Consider the following 20,405-nt stretch of genomic DNA (forward strand, 5'->3'; position numbering starts at 1 on the left):
CGCAATTTTCTAAGTTAAAAATTTTTCGAGTAATAAAAAAAAAAATTTTTTTTCCAATGATTGAATAATATGTTTCTAATTAATTAATTAAAATTCTATTACTCAACAACTTCCATTCTCTCTCTATGGGGTTTTTAAGAAGTTGGGCGCCAATGTAACAGTTTTACCTGCTCAGGTTAGCCCCTAATCAATTTTATAAATAATTAAACAAAACTAAAAACAATAAAAATTATCAGGGCGCCACCAGGATTATTAATCACGGTTCCTGGAACCGGTCCAGAGCTGAGAAAACTTATCTTAGGGTAGAGAGAGGGGAGGAAGGTGCTGTTGAATAATAAAATCTTAACTAACAATATATCGATATTTATTAACAATAAAAATTTAACAAACTTAACAAATTTAAGCGCTCACTCACACACTTATAATCTAACGAAGCGGAGAACAACTGCGAAATAAACGATATTTACAAACGAACCTTCCAATGACGATACGATGACTAGACGGGCTTTTTCGAACAAACGGTCTCCCACACCTGTCTTAGAACTAAACTTAAAATTTAACGTCCACCGGACGACCAAAACTAACTAACTTTACACACTTTACAACTTAAAATTAAGTCCACAGGACTACCGAACAACACTATTAACACTCTCTATCACGCATAACCCGTTCAATTGTTCACACACATAACCCACACTTCGCTTAATTGATTTCTACTTTATAAATTTTAATAAATCAAAGGTAATTAAATTTTTGATAAAATATTTAAATTAAATTATTCAATATTTAGTAAATTAATAAAACGACAACCAATATTCAATTTACAACCAATTCTCAATTCCAATTGTTAATTTTAATTCCGTTAAAATTTTAGATGGATTAAAATTCTTCAGTAACTTATTGTCATGGTCTTAAGAATATAACAATACTTATTTAGAACAAAAGGTCTTAATGCCTTGAATTAACTTTTGATAACTAAATAAATTAATCACAATATAAATTTTTACATCACTTCAAAATTATTAACACAAATTTAATTAATTAATTCTGACTAAGTTTTTACTGTGACAATTTTTTACTCAATTAACTAATTCCTAGGACTTAATGTCCATGCCGATAATTATCAAATTAGAGTAAAATTAATTTAATTAATTCACGGACTTAATCCCAAAATTATTAAATTCACACTTGACGGAATAGTTTTATAATATAATATTCTCAATAAATAATTCCTAATATAATATTCTTAATAATTTTCCACTCTATATTATCCTCGATAATTAATTCTCAATATAGAATTCTTCATAATTAATTCTTAATATAAAACATTATCACTAGCGTTCTACTCGTCTTATAAATTATAAAAATTCGACACGAGTCGAAATAGTCAAATTCAATTGCTAGAACATTCGCTAGTCAAGTCTTTGCTTGACCTTGGGTATTGGAATTTATGCGACACACAACTGACGCTTGACGAAAATTCCACGAATAAAAATTTGTCTATTTTTCTCAATGACAAAAATCAATCAATTTTACTCAGTTAATTATTGAAAAATTAATTTAATGAATTTTCTTAGATGTTAGTTAATTGATTGAAAACTTTTAGATATTAAAACTTCCCCCGCAAGGTCGATCGAGCGATCTCCGGGTATAAACCCCCATGAAAATCACTCAATCCAAAAACTAGCAAATGTTCTATGATTTATTTATTGAATTAAATTTTCGTCGATTAACGATCCAATTGATAAATAATTAGGAGAAGTAACTGGGCATTGGATAAACCGCGGTCCACTTCCTTCTCACAGAGCAATAATTGACACCTTGACGAACAAAACGATGATCTAACTCACTCGTTGAGGATGAAGTCCTAGTTGTAGTTGGCTTCCTTCGTCTCGTCAATACTCTCGGGAACGGTCCTTTTTGATTTCCGTGGCACTCAGTCTGGCGATCACACTACTTCTCCCTGTTCCGCTGCACGGCTCACCTATTTTAACCCAAACTCACCCCCTCCTATTCTCCCTTTAGGCCCGAAGATCGAGACGCGCCAGTGCTATGTCGAATAATTATCGATATTCGGTGATTTATCGATTAAGGGTAATTTTACCCTGTTACAGAGTGAAGATTTGTTTTATTGTTAATAAGTCGCGATATTGTTTTTACCGTTAATCAATGTTGATCAATTTTTTTTAACTAATTATTTTTAACTTAACAGCCTATTCCTCCACTCACTACCCTGGAGGAAATCTCTCATTGCTTCTCCGGTTCCAAAAACCGTGATAAAAATCTGGGTGGCGCCCTGTAATTAACGTTCACTTTATTTATTTATTTACTTATTAATTTTATTTGTTTAATTAATTATTGAGACCATTTGCACGATGAATATCGACACCCATTACACCATTTATAAATATATATTTTTAAACTCCACGAGCTTAAAAATTTATACAGAATATATTTTCGAGATTTGTGCTCAGAAGTAAGGGGGTTTCAGGGACGGCCTTTAGGATCGACCGATTCCTAAATTTTTACACAGGAATTAATAATGTTGTTTAATTTTTTTATATATTTATAACAATTAAATAGATACAAAAAACTTAAAACCATGTACATTTGTTCTGTAAAATTCTTCATTGAAACACAGAATGGATATATGATAATGTGCTTCTCTTGCCTTTCTTTGGTCTTATATATATAACTTTTTATCTAAGAGCCTGAAAACAAAAAATTGATCATTCGTTAATAATAATATCGATCAGAAAATGATATAAAGTAGTAGTTTAGAATAGCTTAGTCAATTATATTCCGATTCTTATTGTGGTCATACCTTTAGGATAATATTGCGCTCCTCGATCTTCATTATTATTGTGAGTAGATACACGAGCATTATTTCGAGCTGAGTTTGAACTTGAAATATGCCTTGAAGCGGCATTGTTGTGGGGATATCGCTGAAAAAAAAAAAAAAAAATTTTTTATAAGAATAACAACTGAAAAGTCACTCTATAAACTAGTTTCAAAAATAAACGTTATAATCTAATAGAGGCTAGTTATATTTAACAAATTTTTCTATTAGAATGAATTATGTAATATTCATAGATAAGGCCACGTGTATGTATCCTATTAAAGTTACGCTGTATATAATGGACCGACAATTATTCCTACATGTCGTTTTTTGAATTCTTGTTATGAAAATCAATGAAATTAAAAAAATCAGAAAATTATTAGTTTCAACCTAATTTTATAAATTAATTCTATGTGTGAGAATGTGTGTAATTTTTTTTTTTTAACGATGGCGGGAGGGGTAATCTTTCAAAGACACTGACAGATGATGTTATTGGTAGTGTTGGATTTCCACCCACTAAATCTTCCCCTTTCCTCATCCCCCATACTTCGAGCAGGGAATACTGGATCGAGACCGCGTTAGTATTACTTCAGCCCAGTCCCGCTGTGTCTAACGACGTCTGCTCTTGTTCTACTTGTTTCTCTTTGAAATATTATCTATCAGAAGGCGCCGCACGTTAACAGTAATGTCATTCAAGTGATTCCCGAGGCTCTCAGACTTGAGTGCTTTGCCTTTAACTGCTTCGGTGTTTGCTCTGGGATTTTTCCAGCGTTCGCACTTGGAAAACGTGAGCATAGCGTCATCATTTTTGTCCGTGCAGTACTCGTACATTTTGCTAAGTCACGACGAGAATTTGTATGGAAGTAAAATTTGTTTGAAATTTATGTAAATCGACGAATTGTTTGACCGATTTTAATATTTAATGGAATTAAATTTATAATTTTTCAGGAAATTCCCGAAGTTTGACTGTGCGTAATAGGTGACGATAATTATCGCTTTTAGTAAAAACTTTCGGATTGATAAAGACCAAAAATTTTCCGTCGATGAACAACCTTTATTTGGGTTTAATTTTCTCGACTGGAGACTTCTGGCCGAAGAAATTGATGAGAGTCCACTCTACCTGGTGCGGACTACCACAGGTAAGTGAACTTTTCCACCCACGAGCCAATGGCGACTCTCATCCTGGAGGCCTTTAGCCAAAAGGTGGCAACCACAGCTGAATAGGTGGGGCGAGGTGGATTTTATTCATTCTCTCTTTGGAAATAGCAAAGTATTGCCTATGGGGCAATACGAGCCTCCCGTCAGAAACCAGGAAGTAGACGGCCGACGGAGGGGAATCAGCCACGCGATTTTTGTAAGCAACGGGAGAATTATTTTACCGACGACGGTAAATAAATCCGTATACGCCGTGTATGTTTGGGTTTGATAATTCGCCATTTATTGTAAAATGTACAAAATTAATGTTTTGTTAATTAAAATAAAGAGGTTCTGTGTTTGAATATGTTAATCAAATTTTCGAGTTTGATTTAATTAAAATTACCCTCGTTAAAATCCTGGACTCCGGCGAGCTAAATCGAGCCGGGGGTAAAGTGAGTCAAAGAGTACCCGTTACAATGTTGCCCATATTAGCTGGGATTTTTAGTGCTTCTGATGCAGCCTTTCTTTGAGTTTTTTGAAGAAAATCAAATAGGTTTTGCCTCAGATATCCTGGTTCAGGTCATTGCAGATTTCCTTTTACAACGACGCTTTGCTCACCTTGATGGTATGTTTGAACCGTTTTATGGCCTCTTTGTTCTTGCGTATGTGTTTGTACTTGGTCTCAATCACTTGCGTTTATGTGTATGTTTTTTTTTTTTTTTTTTTTTTTTTTTTTTTTTTATTTAACAAGGCTGGTGTAACGGAGCAATCGTTACCCGTTAAAGGCCCTTTTATCCGCACTGTGTTAGTTATCGACAGATCACAGTGCGGTGTGATCTTAAGTCCTCGTAACCATAGCTGAAGCTATGAAACGAGGCCCCAAGGTGGAGAAATCGACGTAGTGATAGTGGGGAGAGCAGAGGAAGCAAGGAAAGAAGAAAATTTGGTAAGACTCATTGTGACTGTGGCTCTACTGGACGCAAATTTCTCAAAAGCATCCAGCAAAGGTAACACTGACACACAAAAAAAAATTGTCTGTACACCGGGCGTGTATTTCTTGTATGTTGTATTTCTAAAATGAAAGATTGAGATCCAAGAATGTACACAAATTGGATTTTTAACTGTTTTTCGAGGGTATTATACTGTTTCATTTTGGAATGATCTACGACGTGGATATTTCTTCTTCCACCTTTCCTTTATTTAGTAAAAATTCGCCATCATGTTGGGATTTCAACTTCTTCAATGTGCAGACTTTATTTCATTGCATGATCGCTTGTACAATAAGAGACAATAATTTATGGATGCTCGTGTTGCTTTGGTATGAATGAAAGTTTGGATTTATGAAAATTTGTCAAAATAAATATGAAAGTTCAAAAAAAAGCTGATGAATATAAATGAATAAAAGCACGGAAAAATTTACGAATAATTGGATATAAATACAAATGATTCTATGTAAACTAGATCATCTGTTCAATTTTACAGTTGTTCGTATGACCAACTGAACAAATAAAATTCCTTATTTTTAAAAATACGTACAACTAATAATATGTTTATTTGATTTCAATTCCAAAAGTATAAGTGGAAAAATAAACATTACTATAAATGAAAATTTATAAATTTACTAGTTCATAAAAAATATGATTTGAATAAATGATTAATAATACAACTCTATTTCAGGATGCTAATTTTATAGGTAAAATGAATAATACGGAGAGAACAGCTTGGGTAACTTTCAAAAATGTGTGTGTCATAACTTTGTAGGAAATAATAAAAGTGAAAATTACAGGACAATAGTCGAAGAATTAGTGACAAATTACAAAAATTTAGGTTGCTCAATAAATCTAAAATTTCACTTCCTGAATTCTCACATCGACCACTTTTCTGAGAATTTTGGGGAGTACAGTGAAGAACAGGGAGAACGTTTTCATCAAGACATAAATGAAATGGAGACTAGGTATCAAGGAAAGTGGAATATCAAAATGATGGCAGACTATTGCTGGATACTCAAATGAGATATACCAAAAGAAAATAACAAACAAAAGAGAAATCCACACTGTAGATCATTTAAAAATAAAAGAGTTCATTTCGATACCACCGGAAAACAGTTTAAAAGTTGGGAAATCATTCTACTATTTCTGTTTACACGTCATTGTCATAGATTTTACGATTTTTTTGCATTTTCAGATTTTAATCTTGTATTTTGTTAATACAAAATACAAGAAATTTATTTAATTGTGTTTAAAAGATTTTTTTCCATTTTTTCAGCAGCAATTTTCTGCTATTTAATCGATTTTTTGCAATTTTATGAATGTTTAAGGGAACTATGGGCCAAATTTATTGAAGAATTAGATCAAGCAGATTAAATTACATGAAAATCTTTGTCAATCTGGGTCCACAAAATTTTTTGAACCAAGATAATCCCAATTCTTCACGATTTTGCAATTTTTATGGACATTTCACAATTTTTTTAAAATTAAAAAAGTTTATGATTAAAGTACGGTCGAAATTAGTATTTAACAGATTAAAATACATGAAAATTATGCTTGCCTTAGATCTCAAAATTTTTTTTCTTGCCAAAACATCAATTTTTTGGGGTTTTTTGCAATTTACTCGAAATTGAAGGCTGGACAGCCTAAACTGACTTGAAATTCGTATTCAGCGGGTCGAAAAACATGTCCGTAGATAGGTGGCGCCCGGTGTACAGACAATTTTTTTTTTGTGTGCCAGTGTAATCATTTGATATCGGCTCGACCAACGTGGAACGAAGCGATAACACCTTATTAATTTATTGCTTGCTAGGCCAAATGTCAGCTTGCTTAAATTAATTTTAATTTTGTGATCATTTCTAATGCTGGTTTACGGTTACAGGCTATATCAATATTCAGGGAGCGAGTGATGGTGACCACCGTTTTGCCGCCAAGTTGAGAATACCTCACCAAGGAAAATTTACACCAATACTCGAAGACGAGGAGTTTACAGCTCATCGAGGAAGCACTGATAAAAATTATAAAAAAACTCCAGATACAAATAACGAGTTAATTATTCTTCAGGACTGCGGTATCAGCCAGGCCTCATGTCGGCTGAAAGTCACCGCCATTTCGTGCTCGTTCACAATCGTTAAGAATTAAGATTAAATTTAGAATTAAAATTATAATAAATTATAAACCAATTAATTAATAATACCAAGAACTATTTCGGGTTATTAATTAATTTGTTTAGAAAAAATGATTCGTTTTAGTCAGGTTACTTATTTTACACGTAGGTCTATCTAGTTTAATTATACTAGGAACATATTTCGGGTTATTAATCTTAGATTCTCATGTCGTGTGTAGACTATTAATTATTCATAATCGTGTAATTAATAATTTGGCTTAAGCTAGTAAAAATGAAATTGAGTAAATCGACAAACTGAATTATTTACGGCAAAACGGATTTAACATTAAAAAATTAATCCAATAACATTTTCAAAATTACAAATTCAGACACTTGTCAATTTTTGTCAAAAAGTAACTAACATAAAAATTAACGGCCTTGAGAGAAAGTCGGCCATTAGACAGCGCATTAAATTTAGTATAAAACCTTCTTAAGGTCAAAACTAAAATCTCTCTGTGTAAACTACAATATCTTTTTGTAGAAATTTCACATTTAGAAAGAAAATAAAACTTCGTTAAATTTACTACTTACGAATGGATTTAATAAAATAATTTGGATTAAATGAAAATAATTTAGGCAATTTTAATATTACTCAATTATCGGAATTTAATTAATTAACTTTGACTAAAACGAATGGAATAAGATTTATTTAATGAATTCTCGGACTCGAAAAAATTAGAATTAATTCAAGATACGAAGAACTCTTGGAAGTAATAATTATTGTTGTTGTAATATTAAGAACACGGCAGTAATTTAGTAAATAGAAAAATTATAATTAGGAATTAAGGAATTATTTTAGGAATTATAAATTATAATTAGGAATTATTTTATTAGTTGGAAATAATTCATTGTATTATTTTTATTATTGGAAATTATAAGTAGTATGGTTGTGGGTGCATAAAGAGTCTACATCGGTTTCATGGTATACTCTTCTGGCTTCGGGGTAGATTTCTTAGAATAACGTGAGGGTCCAGCACAGTGACGTGAGGGTCCGTGGGACAGAGTGAAAAAAGTTAGAGTAGCGTGAGGGCCCAGTGGACAGCAAGAAGTTGATAGAGTAGCGTCAGGGTCTAGTGGACAGCGGGCACTACAACAACGTGAGGGTCAGCTAGACAGCGCGAAATATAACCGGATAAGAGTTGTGTATGAGTGAGATCATCCAATAAATTTTTATTAATTGTTGTAAGGCCTTATTTCAATTGTAAAAAACATGGGATAAATATATAATTTTGTAAAACGAATTTCTGTGTTTAAATTTTGGTTTCTTTCAGCAATCTCTCACGACCCTGACCAATTACTCCATGTTCTGGTCCAGTTCTGGATACTGAGTCCAAAAATCTTACGTCCATAAATCACCCACTTAATCCCTCCTCTTGTTGTTTCCTGAACAAAGGTGCGAGGAAGACTGGATCGGAACCGCGTTAGCATTACGTCAACCCAGTTAATGTTTTGTCTTACGATGCCTGCTTTTGGTTATTGGTCCCTTTCTGCGGTTTTTTCTTTTAGAAGGCACTGCGCGTAGGCTGCGACAGCTGAAGAGTTATCTTCGTTTTTGAGCATGCCCGTTACCAAGCTTTCCGGGGAGACCGTGGTGCCAATAGTTTCTCCGGTGCTGCTTCTTTAGTCCTTCCATCGCACACACTCGAAGAAAGTGTGTTCGGCGTCGTCGATTTGGTTCGGACAGTATTTGCACGTTGACGTGCGATGCAGCCCTATCTTGAAGAGATGGGCGCTAAAGTATCCGTGTCTCTTCAATAGCTGGGTGAAGAAGCAGTCCGTGTCTCCGTGTTTCCGAGAAAGCCAGACAACCCTGAAAACGCCTCGCCGCTGCACCGCTGCCATCTTACACTGGTATGTCTTTTACTTCAGGATGTCTGCCCATATCTCCGCTCCGTAAAGCATAACTGAGTGGACTGCTTCCAAAGGGCTATTTTGGTTCGTGGTCCCATCGTGTTGGCCATAATTTTTGACAGGTTGGATACTGTTTAATTTGCGTTCGTGCATGCGTTTTCGAAGTGTTCTCGGAAAGACAGCTTCTCGTCTATCACTACTCCCAAAAAACGCAGTGCTCTTCTTGACGTCAATGTTTTCCCGCCCATATCCACGGAAAAAGGTTTAAGAAACCATTTTTGTAGAGTCAAGGAAACCATCTATGTTTTAGACTTGGTGAGTTTCAGGTGGTGTTTCTCGAGCCAGGTTTCGACGGCGTCACTAGTTTCCCGAACCAATAGTTTTGCCTTCTCGGCACTATCTACTACTATTGTGGTCGCGACGTCGTTTGCAAAACCCGTGAGCTCTACTTGTTTCGGCAACAGGGTTTCTAGGAACTTGTCGTAGTCCACGTTCCATAAGTCAGGCCCCATAATTGAACCTTGCGGCACGCCTGCCATTATATTATGTTCCCGTGAGCCTTTCGTGGTTTTTGTGATCGGCGTCCCTTCGTCAAGGTAGTTGTCGACTAGTGCCATATTTTCTGGCTCCACGTATAATTTGTGCTCTAAAGCATATAAAATATCTCCCTAATTCGCGCTATTAAAGACGTTTTTGATGTCTAGTGTGAAGAGAAGACACAACTTGTGAGCTTCGAGGCTACCAAACCATGCTTCTGTTACTGTCTCCATGACTTTTTAGATTACGCGGACAGTCGATCGACCTTACCGGAAGTCATGTTGGTTAGAAGAAAAGCCTCCAGATCGAGCGATGTCGTTGCAGAGTGTTTCCTGTGTGAGCTTCTTAAGCAATTTTGCAGCAATGTCTAACATGCAGAATAATCTAAACGACGAATGTGTTACAGAGTTTTCTTTTACCTTTGTCGAAAAGAACCAATCTCCAGAGCTACAATCTTGATCACCCATGTCGGTATAACATCAGGGCCAGGTACATTCTCTGTGCTTGTCCTTGTCAAGATTGCTACAGATCTCTTTCCACAACATCGCTTTACTTGCTTTGATGGCTCGAATTGAAGTGTTTTTGGCCTGTTTGTACTGATTTGAAAATAAGTCTTTCATTTTCTATTTTCATTCTCATTTTTAAGATGTTCAAAGTACTAAGAAAAACTTAGAACTTAAAAAAACTAATCAGCTTTTGACATCGAAATACCACATCGATCGTCTTTTTTCGGAGTTTTATTGAAATTCGTAGTTTGATCAATTTAAACTTAAAGATTCTTTATGAGACCTAAAAAATTGCGTCGAATGCCGTGAACTGCGTGAAAATCGGTTAATAGATTCAAAAGTTATTGCGGTTTGAAAATTCAAAAAATAGTGTTCTATTGAACTTTTATAAGATTTTTGTGATCGGAGAGCTCAAAATGACACGTACATTATATTTTTAAGCACGAAGAGCTCAAAAACGTATTAAGTAAAATTTTGAGCGCTTAAGTATGGAATTAGCGGGAAGTTGCAGACGTGATTTTTAGTGTCATCTGCAATAGTTGCAAAATTACAGCAATTTGTTTGTTCACAAATCGAGTCAGTGCTTGGATTCTGTTGTGTACCCAAATCCAGATGGTTTGTGAAAAATTTTTTTGCCATAATGTTGCAGGTTTCTGTTTTTGTAATTTTTGTATGTTTTTGAAAAAAATGGGACGAAAAAAAATGATTTATAATAAATTGTTAAATGAATAAATGAATAAGTTGTTGACAAGCAAAAATTTTTTTTGCCATTATATTTAGAAATGCAAATTATGATTTATAAAAGCTGATTCCTCAATAATTTATTTGAATAATCAAAATATAAAAAAGCGATTGTAAACAATAAGATATTGTTTTTGAGTGAAAAAAAAAAAATTTTTTTAATCATTGTTTTCTTACGATAACAATATGGTGCAAAAAAATTTTTTTCAATGATATTGAATCAATCCGTTTGTTAATAAAAAATTTATAAACAAATGGCATGAAAAAATTGGAAAAGTAATGGTACAATGCCTAACAAGAATATGAAATCAGTAATATCTTTAAATTAGAAAAAAAGTTATTTAACGTAAATTCTTTAAATTTTAAATCCTTTTGTTAATTCAAAAATTAATAATTAATAAAATAAAAATATTTTACAAACTTTCTTAACGTCATCTTATTGAGTAAGTTTATAAAAAGGGCTCTAAGAAACAAATGATTTTTATAGATTAATTATTTTAACTTTTATACCGCCTTTTGCGACAACTCAAACCCGTAAAAAAATGTTAATTAACGATTGAATAACTTTTTGAAAAATGGTGATACAACTATTGTTACCGCGGAATCATTTTTTGAAGTGTAACGTTTTAAGGAATCTTTTTTTTTTTATTATTCAATAATTTTCTCGAACTACTCCGGGGAGCATTTCGGTTGCTTCGCTGGCGCTTTTCGCCAGCTAGGTAACGGAAATCTCTCGCGGTAAGGAGCCGTCGCGGCCCGTGGTATAAACATCAGAGTCAACATGAGACCCGGGCCTCGACGACTCTCTCATAGGTAACCTAAGATGCATCATGGTGACAATCTTTAATTGTCATAATTAAAAACGGAGAGACAAAGCCAGTCCCAATTGGGAGTTGATGAAGCGCGGACATGTAGGCTTGCCTCTCCTCCTATCATAATTCTCTTCTATCTTCAATTAATTAATAAATATATCATTTAATCGAGCCCGAGCTTCCCGATTACTTACGGCACCTGATCTTAACCGTGTAACAGGGTAAAATTACCCTTAATCGATAAGTCGCCGGATATCGATAATTATTCGACATAGCACTGGCGCGTCTCGATCTTCGGGCCTAAAAAGAGAATAGGAGGGGGTAGTTTTGGGTTATTATAGGTGAGCCGTGCAGTGAAAAAGAGAGAAGTAGTGTGACCGCCAGAGAGAGTGCCACGGGAAATCAAAAAGGACCGATCCCCGGAGTAGTGACGAGACGAAGGAACTCAACTACAACTAGGACTTCATCCTCAACGAGTGAGTTAGATCGTCGTTTTATTCGTCAAGGTATCAAGAATTACTCTGTGGGAAAGAAGTGGACCGCGGTTTACCTGATACTCGGTTACTTCTCCTTTTTCATTTATTAATTGGATCGTTCAATCAATTTACTTAATTAACTTTTGTCAATAATTAATATTTATAGTTCAGTAATTAATTAATTGCAATTTCGATTCACTAGTTTTCGTTGAGAGTACCTCAAGGGGGTTTATACCCGAGAACTACTCAAAGACCTTGTGGTATTAATTGCCGTAAAATTTATTATTTGAAATAATTCTGAACATCAGAAAAATCAGCTCATTTACAACTAATTTGTTTATTAAATAAAAACCGAATAATAAATTCTTCGGGAAGATTCCATTGTTTTCTCACGGACTAAAGAAACATCGGTTGAATCGTACAATGTAGTTAACGTATACCCAAGGTCAAAAAGTCACTACGAGCTACCATAAAAATTGGCGTTTGTTTTGAGCGCGCAAATATTTTATTGAATGTTAATTATTGAGAATTTGTTTCATTAAACCTGGCCAAAAATTTATGATTTTAATTAACTGAGAATAATTGTCTATTATTTGATAATTTTTAATTAACTAATCGGAAACTCCCTCGAGGAAATTTTATATTGAATTTAAGTTCTGGAAAAATTTATCTTATTAATTTTATTTCATCATCGTGAAAAATTTTTAAGAATTTATTTAGCAACGTGGATCATAAGTTCGAGATACGTTAATTTAAATTGTTGAAAAAATCTACAAGAAATGGATTTATTTTAATGTTGAGAAATAAACTCGTGACTAGTTTTGAATCAAAATTATAAGTCGGATTACATTCGGATTTTAGAGAATTAAATTGTTAATTGAAAATATTCGGTAAATTTAATTATTAGCTGATGACTGAATTTGTTGAGTCAATGTAGTAATTTGCAAAAGTAAATTTTTGTCAATTTCTCTGTAATATTGGAAAAAAATAAAACAAAGTAAATCAGTGTGTGTGTGAAGAAGTGTGGGATATGTGTGTGAAGATTAGCGTGGGTAATGTGTGATAGAGAGTATAAAACGAACTCTACTTGTTGATGGTTTACCGAGTAGAGCCAATCTTAGAGCGTGAGAGTCCGGTGGACAGCGCGATTTAGTTAATTATTACGAACTCTATTTGTTGATGGTTTGCCGAATAGAGTGATCCAATCTAAGAGCGTGAGAGCCCGGTGGACAGCGCGATTTAAGTAGAAACCGCAGTATACAGGGTGTCTCTGAAGTGGCGGGAGTAATTGTTGGGGTCGATAGAGAAAAAAATACTGAATCGAAAGTTCCTGAGCCAAAAATTTTTTTGGGCCATAGAATTTGAGTTATGAATTAAAAACGATAGCCAATCAGAAGCGCGCTATTCGAGAAATGAAAATGAGCGGGGAAGTAGAGGAGACGCGAGAGTGAGATGCTGCAATAGCAGCTTACTCGCTCACACAAAGCCGAGCATGAGAGGGGATTGTGACGCTATGAGCCGAGTACGTAAGTGTGAATGAGTGGATGTATGAGGTCGCAAGCGGACGGCTTAATGTATGAGTGTGTGTCCGTGTATCGCAGCATTATTGGAGGCGTTGTAACGCTGAATTAAAGCTAACCGGGTACTCTAAGACAGAGGAAAAAATTTTAATTTTTATTTTTATTCGAAAAAATTTAATAAAAAAATAAAAAGGCCCAAGATTTAACCAGACCCACAGAAACGGAGAGTAAATTTTTAATTCTCATTTATTTTGCTGGGGATTATTTTCAAATACAAAAAAAAAAAAAGGCTAAGATTCAACTGGAATCTTAATTGCTTAATAAAAGGAGTAAAGTGTAATGATGTGAATGCAAACTAATAACATTAAAGTAAAGTTATCCTTGAACTGCCGAAACACCTGTAGATTTTTTTGAAATGATTTCTTTGCTAAGAAAAAGGGAAACTAAAATATCAAAATTACTAAAACGTGAATGCCATTTCTTTTTCATATTTTCTTCGACATTTTACCTGTCAGTAAATAAAAAGAATATTTAAATTGAAATATCAAAATTATAAGGACTTGAATTCAATGTTTTGTTAATTTATCATTTGACATTTTACCTATCAATTAAGTGATAAATAATTTAAATTAAAATATCAAAATTATCAGGGCTTGGGTGCGATTACTACTTAATTTGATACTTGGGATTTTACCCGTCAATTCATTAGAAATTTATTTCAATTATAAGATCAAAATTATGAGAACATGAGTGCGATTTATTTTTAATTTATTATTCAGGATTTTAACAGTCAATTGATTGATAAACAACTTTAATTAAAATATCAAAATTATCAGGACCTGAGTTCAATTTTTTTTTTTAATTTATTATTTATTTACCTGTCAATTAATTAAAAATAATTTTTATAAAAATATCAAAATTGTTCGGACTTGAGTTCAATTTTTTTCTTAATTTATAATTTGACATTCTACCTGTTAATTCACCGATAGATAATTCTAATAAAAATATCAAAATTATTCGGACTTGAGTTCAATTTTTTTCTTAATTTATAATTTGACACTCTACCTGTTAATTCACTGATAGATAATTCTAATAAAAATATCAAAATTATTCGGACTTGAGTTCAATTTTTTTCTTAATTTATAATTTGACATTCTACCTGTTAATTCACTGATAGATAATTCTATTAAAAATATCAAAATTATTCGGACTTGAGTTCAATTTTTTTTTAATTTATCATTTGACATTTCGCTTGTTGATTAAGTGATTAATAATTTTAATAATAATATCAAAATTATCAGGACTCGAGAGCGATTTTTTTAGTATATTTTTTTACATTTTACCTGTCAATTAACTGATAAATAATTTCAATTAAAATATCAAAATTATTCGGACTTGAGTTCAATTTTTTTTTAATTTATTAGTTGACATTTTACCTGTTAATTAACTGATAAATAATTTTAATAAAAATATCAAAATTATCAGGACTCGAGAGCGATTTTTTTCAATTCCTTATTTGACATTTTACCTGTCAATTAATTAAAAAATAATTTTAATTAAAATATCAAAATTATTGGGACTTGAGTTCAATGTTTGTTTTAATTTATTTTTTGACATTTTACCTGACGATTAATTGAAAAATTATTTTACAGAATAATTCCCAGCAAAATAAATGAGAAATGAAAGTTTTCCATCCGTTTGGTTGGGTCCGGTTGAGTCTTGGGCAATTCCTTCTGTTTTCAAAAATTATTCCGAGCATAAGAAATAAGTAATAAAAATTTTCTATCTGTTCGTTTTGGTCCGGTTGAGTCTGGGGCCTATTTTCTTTTTTGAAATAATTTTGTCAATTAATAATTGATAATAAATTTTTTCAATCAGTTTTTTATCGTCTTGTCAAGATTAGGCTGATTTTTGTTCAATAAATTTTTGTTTGTTATTGAAAAGAGAAAATAAATTTTTTTGCATTCTTCTATTCTTGGCTCTGGTCGAGTCTTGGGCATTTTTTTCGTTTTTAAAAATAATTCCTAGCAAAATGAATGGGAAATAAAAGTTTTCGATCCGTTTGTTTGGGTCCGATTGAGTCTGGGGCCTATTAATTTTTTTTTAAGAATAATGTTGTTAATTAATAATTGATAATAAAATTTTTCAATCAGTTATTCGAAGTCTGTTTGAGATTGGGCCTTTCTTTTCAAGGAAAATTAATCTTGGTGATCAAGTAATAAAAAATTTCTATCCGTTTATTTGGGTCCTGCTGCGTCTTGGGTCTATTTTTTTTTTTCTTAATAATTTAGTTAATTAATATTTAGAAATAAAATTTTTCGATTTATCTTTTTCGGGTCCGGTCGAGTCTTGGGCAATTTTTTTGTTTCGAAAAATAATTCCCAACAAAAAAACAGGAATAAAAGTTTTCTTTCCGTTTGTTTGGGTCCAGTTAAGTCTGGGGCCTATTTTCTTTTTTAAAAAATTTTGTTGATTAAAAATTCATTATAAAACTTTTCAATTATTTTTCTTGCTCCAGTCGAGATCAGGCCCTTTTTCAAAGGAAAATAATTTTGCTGATTAAAAATAGAAAAACAAAGATTTTCAATTTATTTTATTTCGGGTCTGGTCGAGTCTAGGGCATTTTTATCGTTTTCAAAAATAATTTCCTGCAAAATAAATAAGTAATAAAAATTATTTATCCGTTTGTTTGGGTCCAGTTGAGTCTAGGGCCTCATTTGTTTTTTTAATTAGTTTTGATGATCAACAATAAAAATAAAATTTTTGGATCATTTTTTCTGGGTCCGGTCGAAATTGAGCCTTTTATTATAAAAAAGTTAATTATGATGATTAAAAATGAATAGTAAAATTTTTTTATTCATCTCCCTTTCGGTCTGATGGAGTCTTGGGCATTTTTTCGTTTTTAAAGATAATTTCCAGCAAATTAAGTAAGTAATAAAAATTTTCTATCCGTTTGTTTAAGTCCGGTTAAGTCTGTGGCTTATTTTCTTTTTTAAATAATATTTGATTAATAATAAAAAATAAAATTTTTTAATTAGTTTCTCTTAGTCTGTTTGAGATTGGGCCTTGTTTCGAAAAGAAATTAATTTGGCTGATTGAAAATGAAAACAAAATTTTTCAATTTATTTTTTTTTTTTTGGGTCCGGTCGAGTCTTGGGCGATTTTCTTCGTTTTTAAAATAATTCCCATCAAAATAAATAAGTAATTAAAACTATCTATCTGTTTGTTTGGGTCCGGTTGAGTCTGCGGACTATTTTTTTTTTTAAATAATTTTGTTGATTGAATATTAATAATAAAATTTTTTAATCATTTTTTTGCTCCAGTCGAGATTGGGCCTTTTTTAAAAGAAACAATTTTGCTGATTGAAAATAAGGAAAAAATTTTTGTACTGTTATTTTTTTGGATCCGATCGAGTCTTGGGCATTTTTTTCGTTTTTAAAGATAATTTCCAGCAAATTAAGTAAGTAATAAAAATTTTTATCCGTTTGTTTGGGTCCGGTTGAGACTTGGGCCCATTTATTTTTTTATAATAATTTTGTTGATTGAAAATTAATAATAAAATTTTTCAATCATTTTTTCTTGCTCCAGTCGAGATTGGGCTCTTTTTTAAAGAAAAATAATTTTGCTGATTAAAAATAAAAATAAAATTTTTTCATCCATCTCTTTTTGGATTCCAGTTGAATCTTAGCCTTTTTTTTTTTTGTATTTGAAAATAATCCCCAGCAAAATAAATGAGAATTAAAAATTTACTCTCCGTTTCTGTGGGTCTGGTTAAATCTTGGGCCTTTTTATTTTTTTATTAAATTTTTTCGAATAAAAATAAAAATTAAAATTTTTCCTCTGTCTTAGAGTACCCGGTTAGCTTTAATTCAGCGTTACAACGCCTCCAATAATGCTGCGATACACGGACACACACTCATACATTAAGCCGTCCGCTTGCGACCTCATACATCCACTCATTCACACTTACGTACTCGGCTCATAGCGTCACAATCCCCTCTCATGCTCGGCTTTGTGTGAGCGAGTAAGCTGCTATTGCAGCATCTCACTCTCGCGTCTCCTCTACTTCCCCGCTCATTTTCATTTCTCGAATAGCGCGCTTCTGATTGGCTATCGTTTTTAATTCATAACTCAAATTCTATGGCCCAAAAAAATTTTTGGCTCAGGAACTTTCGATTCAGTATTTTTTTCTCTATCGACCCCAACAATTACTCCCGCCACTTCAGAGACACCCTGTAGATGCTCCGTAAGAGGGTACTGTCAGGATTAAGAAAATTTCGTGTGTGAGTGTGAATGTGTGCACTTTGTTATTTTATTTTTGTTATAAATAAATACCGGTTAATTTTGTTAAATAAAAATTTATTTATTTCAGATCACCTTCCTCACTCTTTCTCCCTGTAAGATAAGCTCTCTGCTCTGGACCGGTTCCAGGAACCGTGATTAAAAATCCTGGTGGCGCCCTTTTGTTAATAATTTTAGTTTTCAATTTTATTTAGTTATATATTTAATTAAGGAGCTAATCTGAGCGGTCAACCCCGTTACAACCGATTTCAATAAAATTGGCGGCAATGAAAATACTTCTTTAGACTAAGATTTTCAATGCTACTTAAACCGGATTCAAACCAGTAGATTTTGAGAATAAAATCTCAAAAATAAAATTTTCAAAAAAAGAGTTTGTTCAAAGAACTTTTAAACTAATGTATCGATTAATTGTAAAATATAATCAGCTCTTAAATTTGTAAAACGACGCCAATTGCTACACACTCAAAATCGGTAGACGTGTTAAAGAAAAATTTTCAAAAAATCTGAAAAACGGTTGACCATGCAGGCCACCCCTGGTTTCTTGCTATTAACGAGCTTAAAACGCTCGAGAATTCATCTCTTTCGAAGCTCGGAGCTCTTCGAACTCGAAAATCCGATCGCTGTTGAAGTATTACTGAGATATGTAATTTCTAAAAATTCCATAATAGTGTTTTTTTAGCATTCAAAATTTTACGTGGAGTCTTTCGGTAAGTAATAAATAGTATATTACATACACAGGCCAGTAAAATAAGAAAAGTCTCAGATCACATGTAATTGTTGGCCGAGGCGAAGCCGAGGTTGACAAACATGCGGTTTGAGGCTTTACTTTTTACTGGCCAAGGTGTGTATACTATTTTTCTGCTCGACGTAGCCGGAATGTGACAACTTCGTTTAGCGCAACGACTAGAAAGTTGCTACTTTTTAAAAAAGTATGTTTTCAACAATGACTAGAATCTCGAGCTCAAATAAGTCGTGGTTTTGAAATATAAAAGCTCAAATCTTTGGAATAGATATTTATCAAGCGCTTTGAGTTCGTATATAGCAGAATGTTCCAGGAATGGCCTGCCGGGTCATCCTTTTTTCAATTTTTTTTTCGTAAGCTACTACTGATTACTGAGCAAAGTGTCAATTAGTAAAACTTCCTTTCTCTCTGTCAGCACAGTTATCTTCAATTGTTATTTTCATCAAAATAATAGATACAGTAATTACCATCCTTCGAAATGTATTCATTGGTCTTCTCAGAGTGTCGCTTATCCGCTGGGCAGGTGGTTTCTTCGGGTTACTTGACGGTGTATGAACTGCACAACATTTAATAAAAAGTCCCATGAAGATGATAAAAGCAATACTCATTAGTAATACTGCCCACCAAAATTCCTGAAATGTATGAATCATAGAACTAATAAAAATCATTAGAAAGTAATCTTTTGCCTTCACTTTAAATTATTCAATTACTTTTTAGTGAATATATTAAATTAAAGTCGTAAACCTTTATTTTTTTTGTTTATCAAATGATCAGTTGTCAAATTTTTATTTTGTTATTAATTTATTTATTCAACTATAATCCAAATTTTCAATGATTCGATCAAAATTTTGAAGAAATTTCAAATAAACAGAACTTTTTTGAACGCGGCACACCGTTCTTTATTCGAATCGTTATCGGATTATAGCTCTTTATCTAGTTAATTTGATAATTCAACAGCCTCTGCAGCAAGTTTACTATCTTAATGAGTTCATGCCTTACATACTAAGTGTAATGATTTTTGTAGAACTAGTTTTTATGTGCTTGTTATAAACTGAATCTCAACCCTAGCAGTTTTGCAAGTGCCGAAAAAATGTAATACAGTAGCGTAAAAGCCCCAATTATTGACGAGGGTCTAAATATTGACACCTTAAGTTATTTTTAAATATATTTGATTATCTGTAAAAAAGATTAACTATCATATAAATTTTTATTAAGGGGGATAGCCACTGTAAAATTTCGGAAAAAAAAATTTTTTTTTTTTTTTCATTAAACTGAAGTTTATATATTCAAAATTATGTATTTCAAATTTTATAGAAAAATTCCGAATAGTTTTCGAGTTATAGTCATTTTTATAAGAGCGCGTCGATTGACCGTTTTACGCGCGGCGCTTCGACGAAAACGTCGCCTGCTCGCTCCGTCTTTGATTCGTACGGGTTGGCGATTGTTTTCCCTCACGATTGTCAACCGTTACAATTATTTGACTTTTAACGTATATTTTTTCTTATTGTTGAGATACTGTACCTCATAGTTTAGTTGTTTTGTATGAATACACACTCGTTCTTTAATTTATTGAGTTTCTTAGTGTACTCGTTATTGTTTACTTACTTATTTTTTTAAATCTTCTGATCTTTTTTTTTTTTGTTTATTTAACAAAAAAATTTGTTAAATAATGGATCGTAAACAAAGTAAAGTTATTAAAAACGAAAGAAAACTGCCAAACGACAGGAAAAAATTTAATCGACCGCTCAACAGATATGAAACTGAAAAAATACTGGCTCTCAACGACGTG

General features: G+C 32.6%; 1 protein-coding gene across 7 annotated transcripts in view; it reads right to left on the minus strand.

Annotated features, from left to right (window-relative positions):
• Nucleotides 1–347: 347 nt before the first annotated feature.
• The window catches only part of Kuz (zinc-dependent metalloprotease kuz), a 128,643-nt gene continuing 108,585 nt past the window's right edge, over nucleotides 348–20,405 (minus strand). For 5 of the 7 annotated variants that reach the window (XM_074238598.1, XM_074238600.1, XM_074238597.1 and 2 more), the window contains 3 exons: nucleotides 19,084–19,248; nucleotides 2,825–2,945; nucleotides 348–2,711 (listed from right to left, as the gene is read on the minus strand). In XM_074238598.1, coding sequence (XP_074094699.1) covers nucleotides 2,704–2,711; nucleotides 2,825–2,945; nucleotides 19,084–19,248 — 294 coding nt within the window. In that variant the 3' untranslated portion in view covers nucleotides 348–2,703. The remainder of the gene's footprint in view (nucleotides 2,712–2,824; nucleotides 2,946–19,083; nucleotides 19,249–20,405) is intronic. The other 2 variants (XR_012478722.1, XM_074238599.1) reach the window with 2 other exon arrangements.

The sequence above is a fragment of the Cotesia typhae genome, unplaced genomic scaffold, assembly GCF_013202065.1.
Source record: "Cotesia typhae breed Kobodo isofemale line unplaced genomic scaffold, CoteBio_Ctyphae contig_22, whole genome shotgun sequence".
NCBI classification, from domain to species: domain Eukaryota; kingdom Metazoa; phylum Arthropoda; class Insecta; order Hymenoptera; family Braconidae; genus Cotesia; species Cotesia typhae.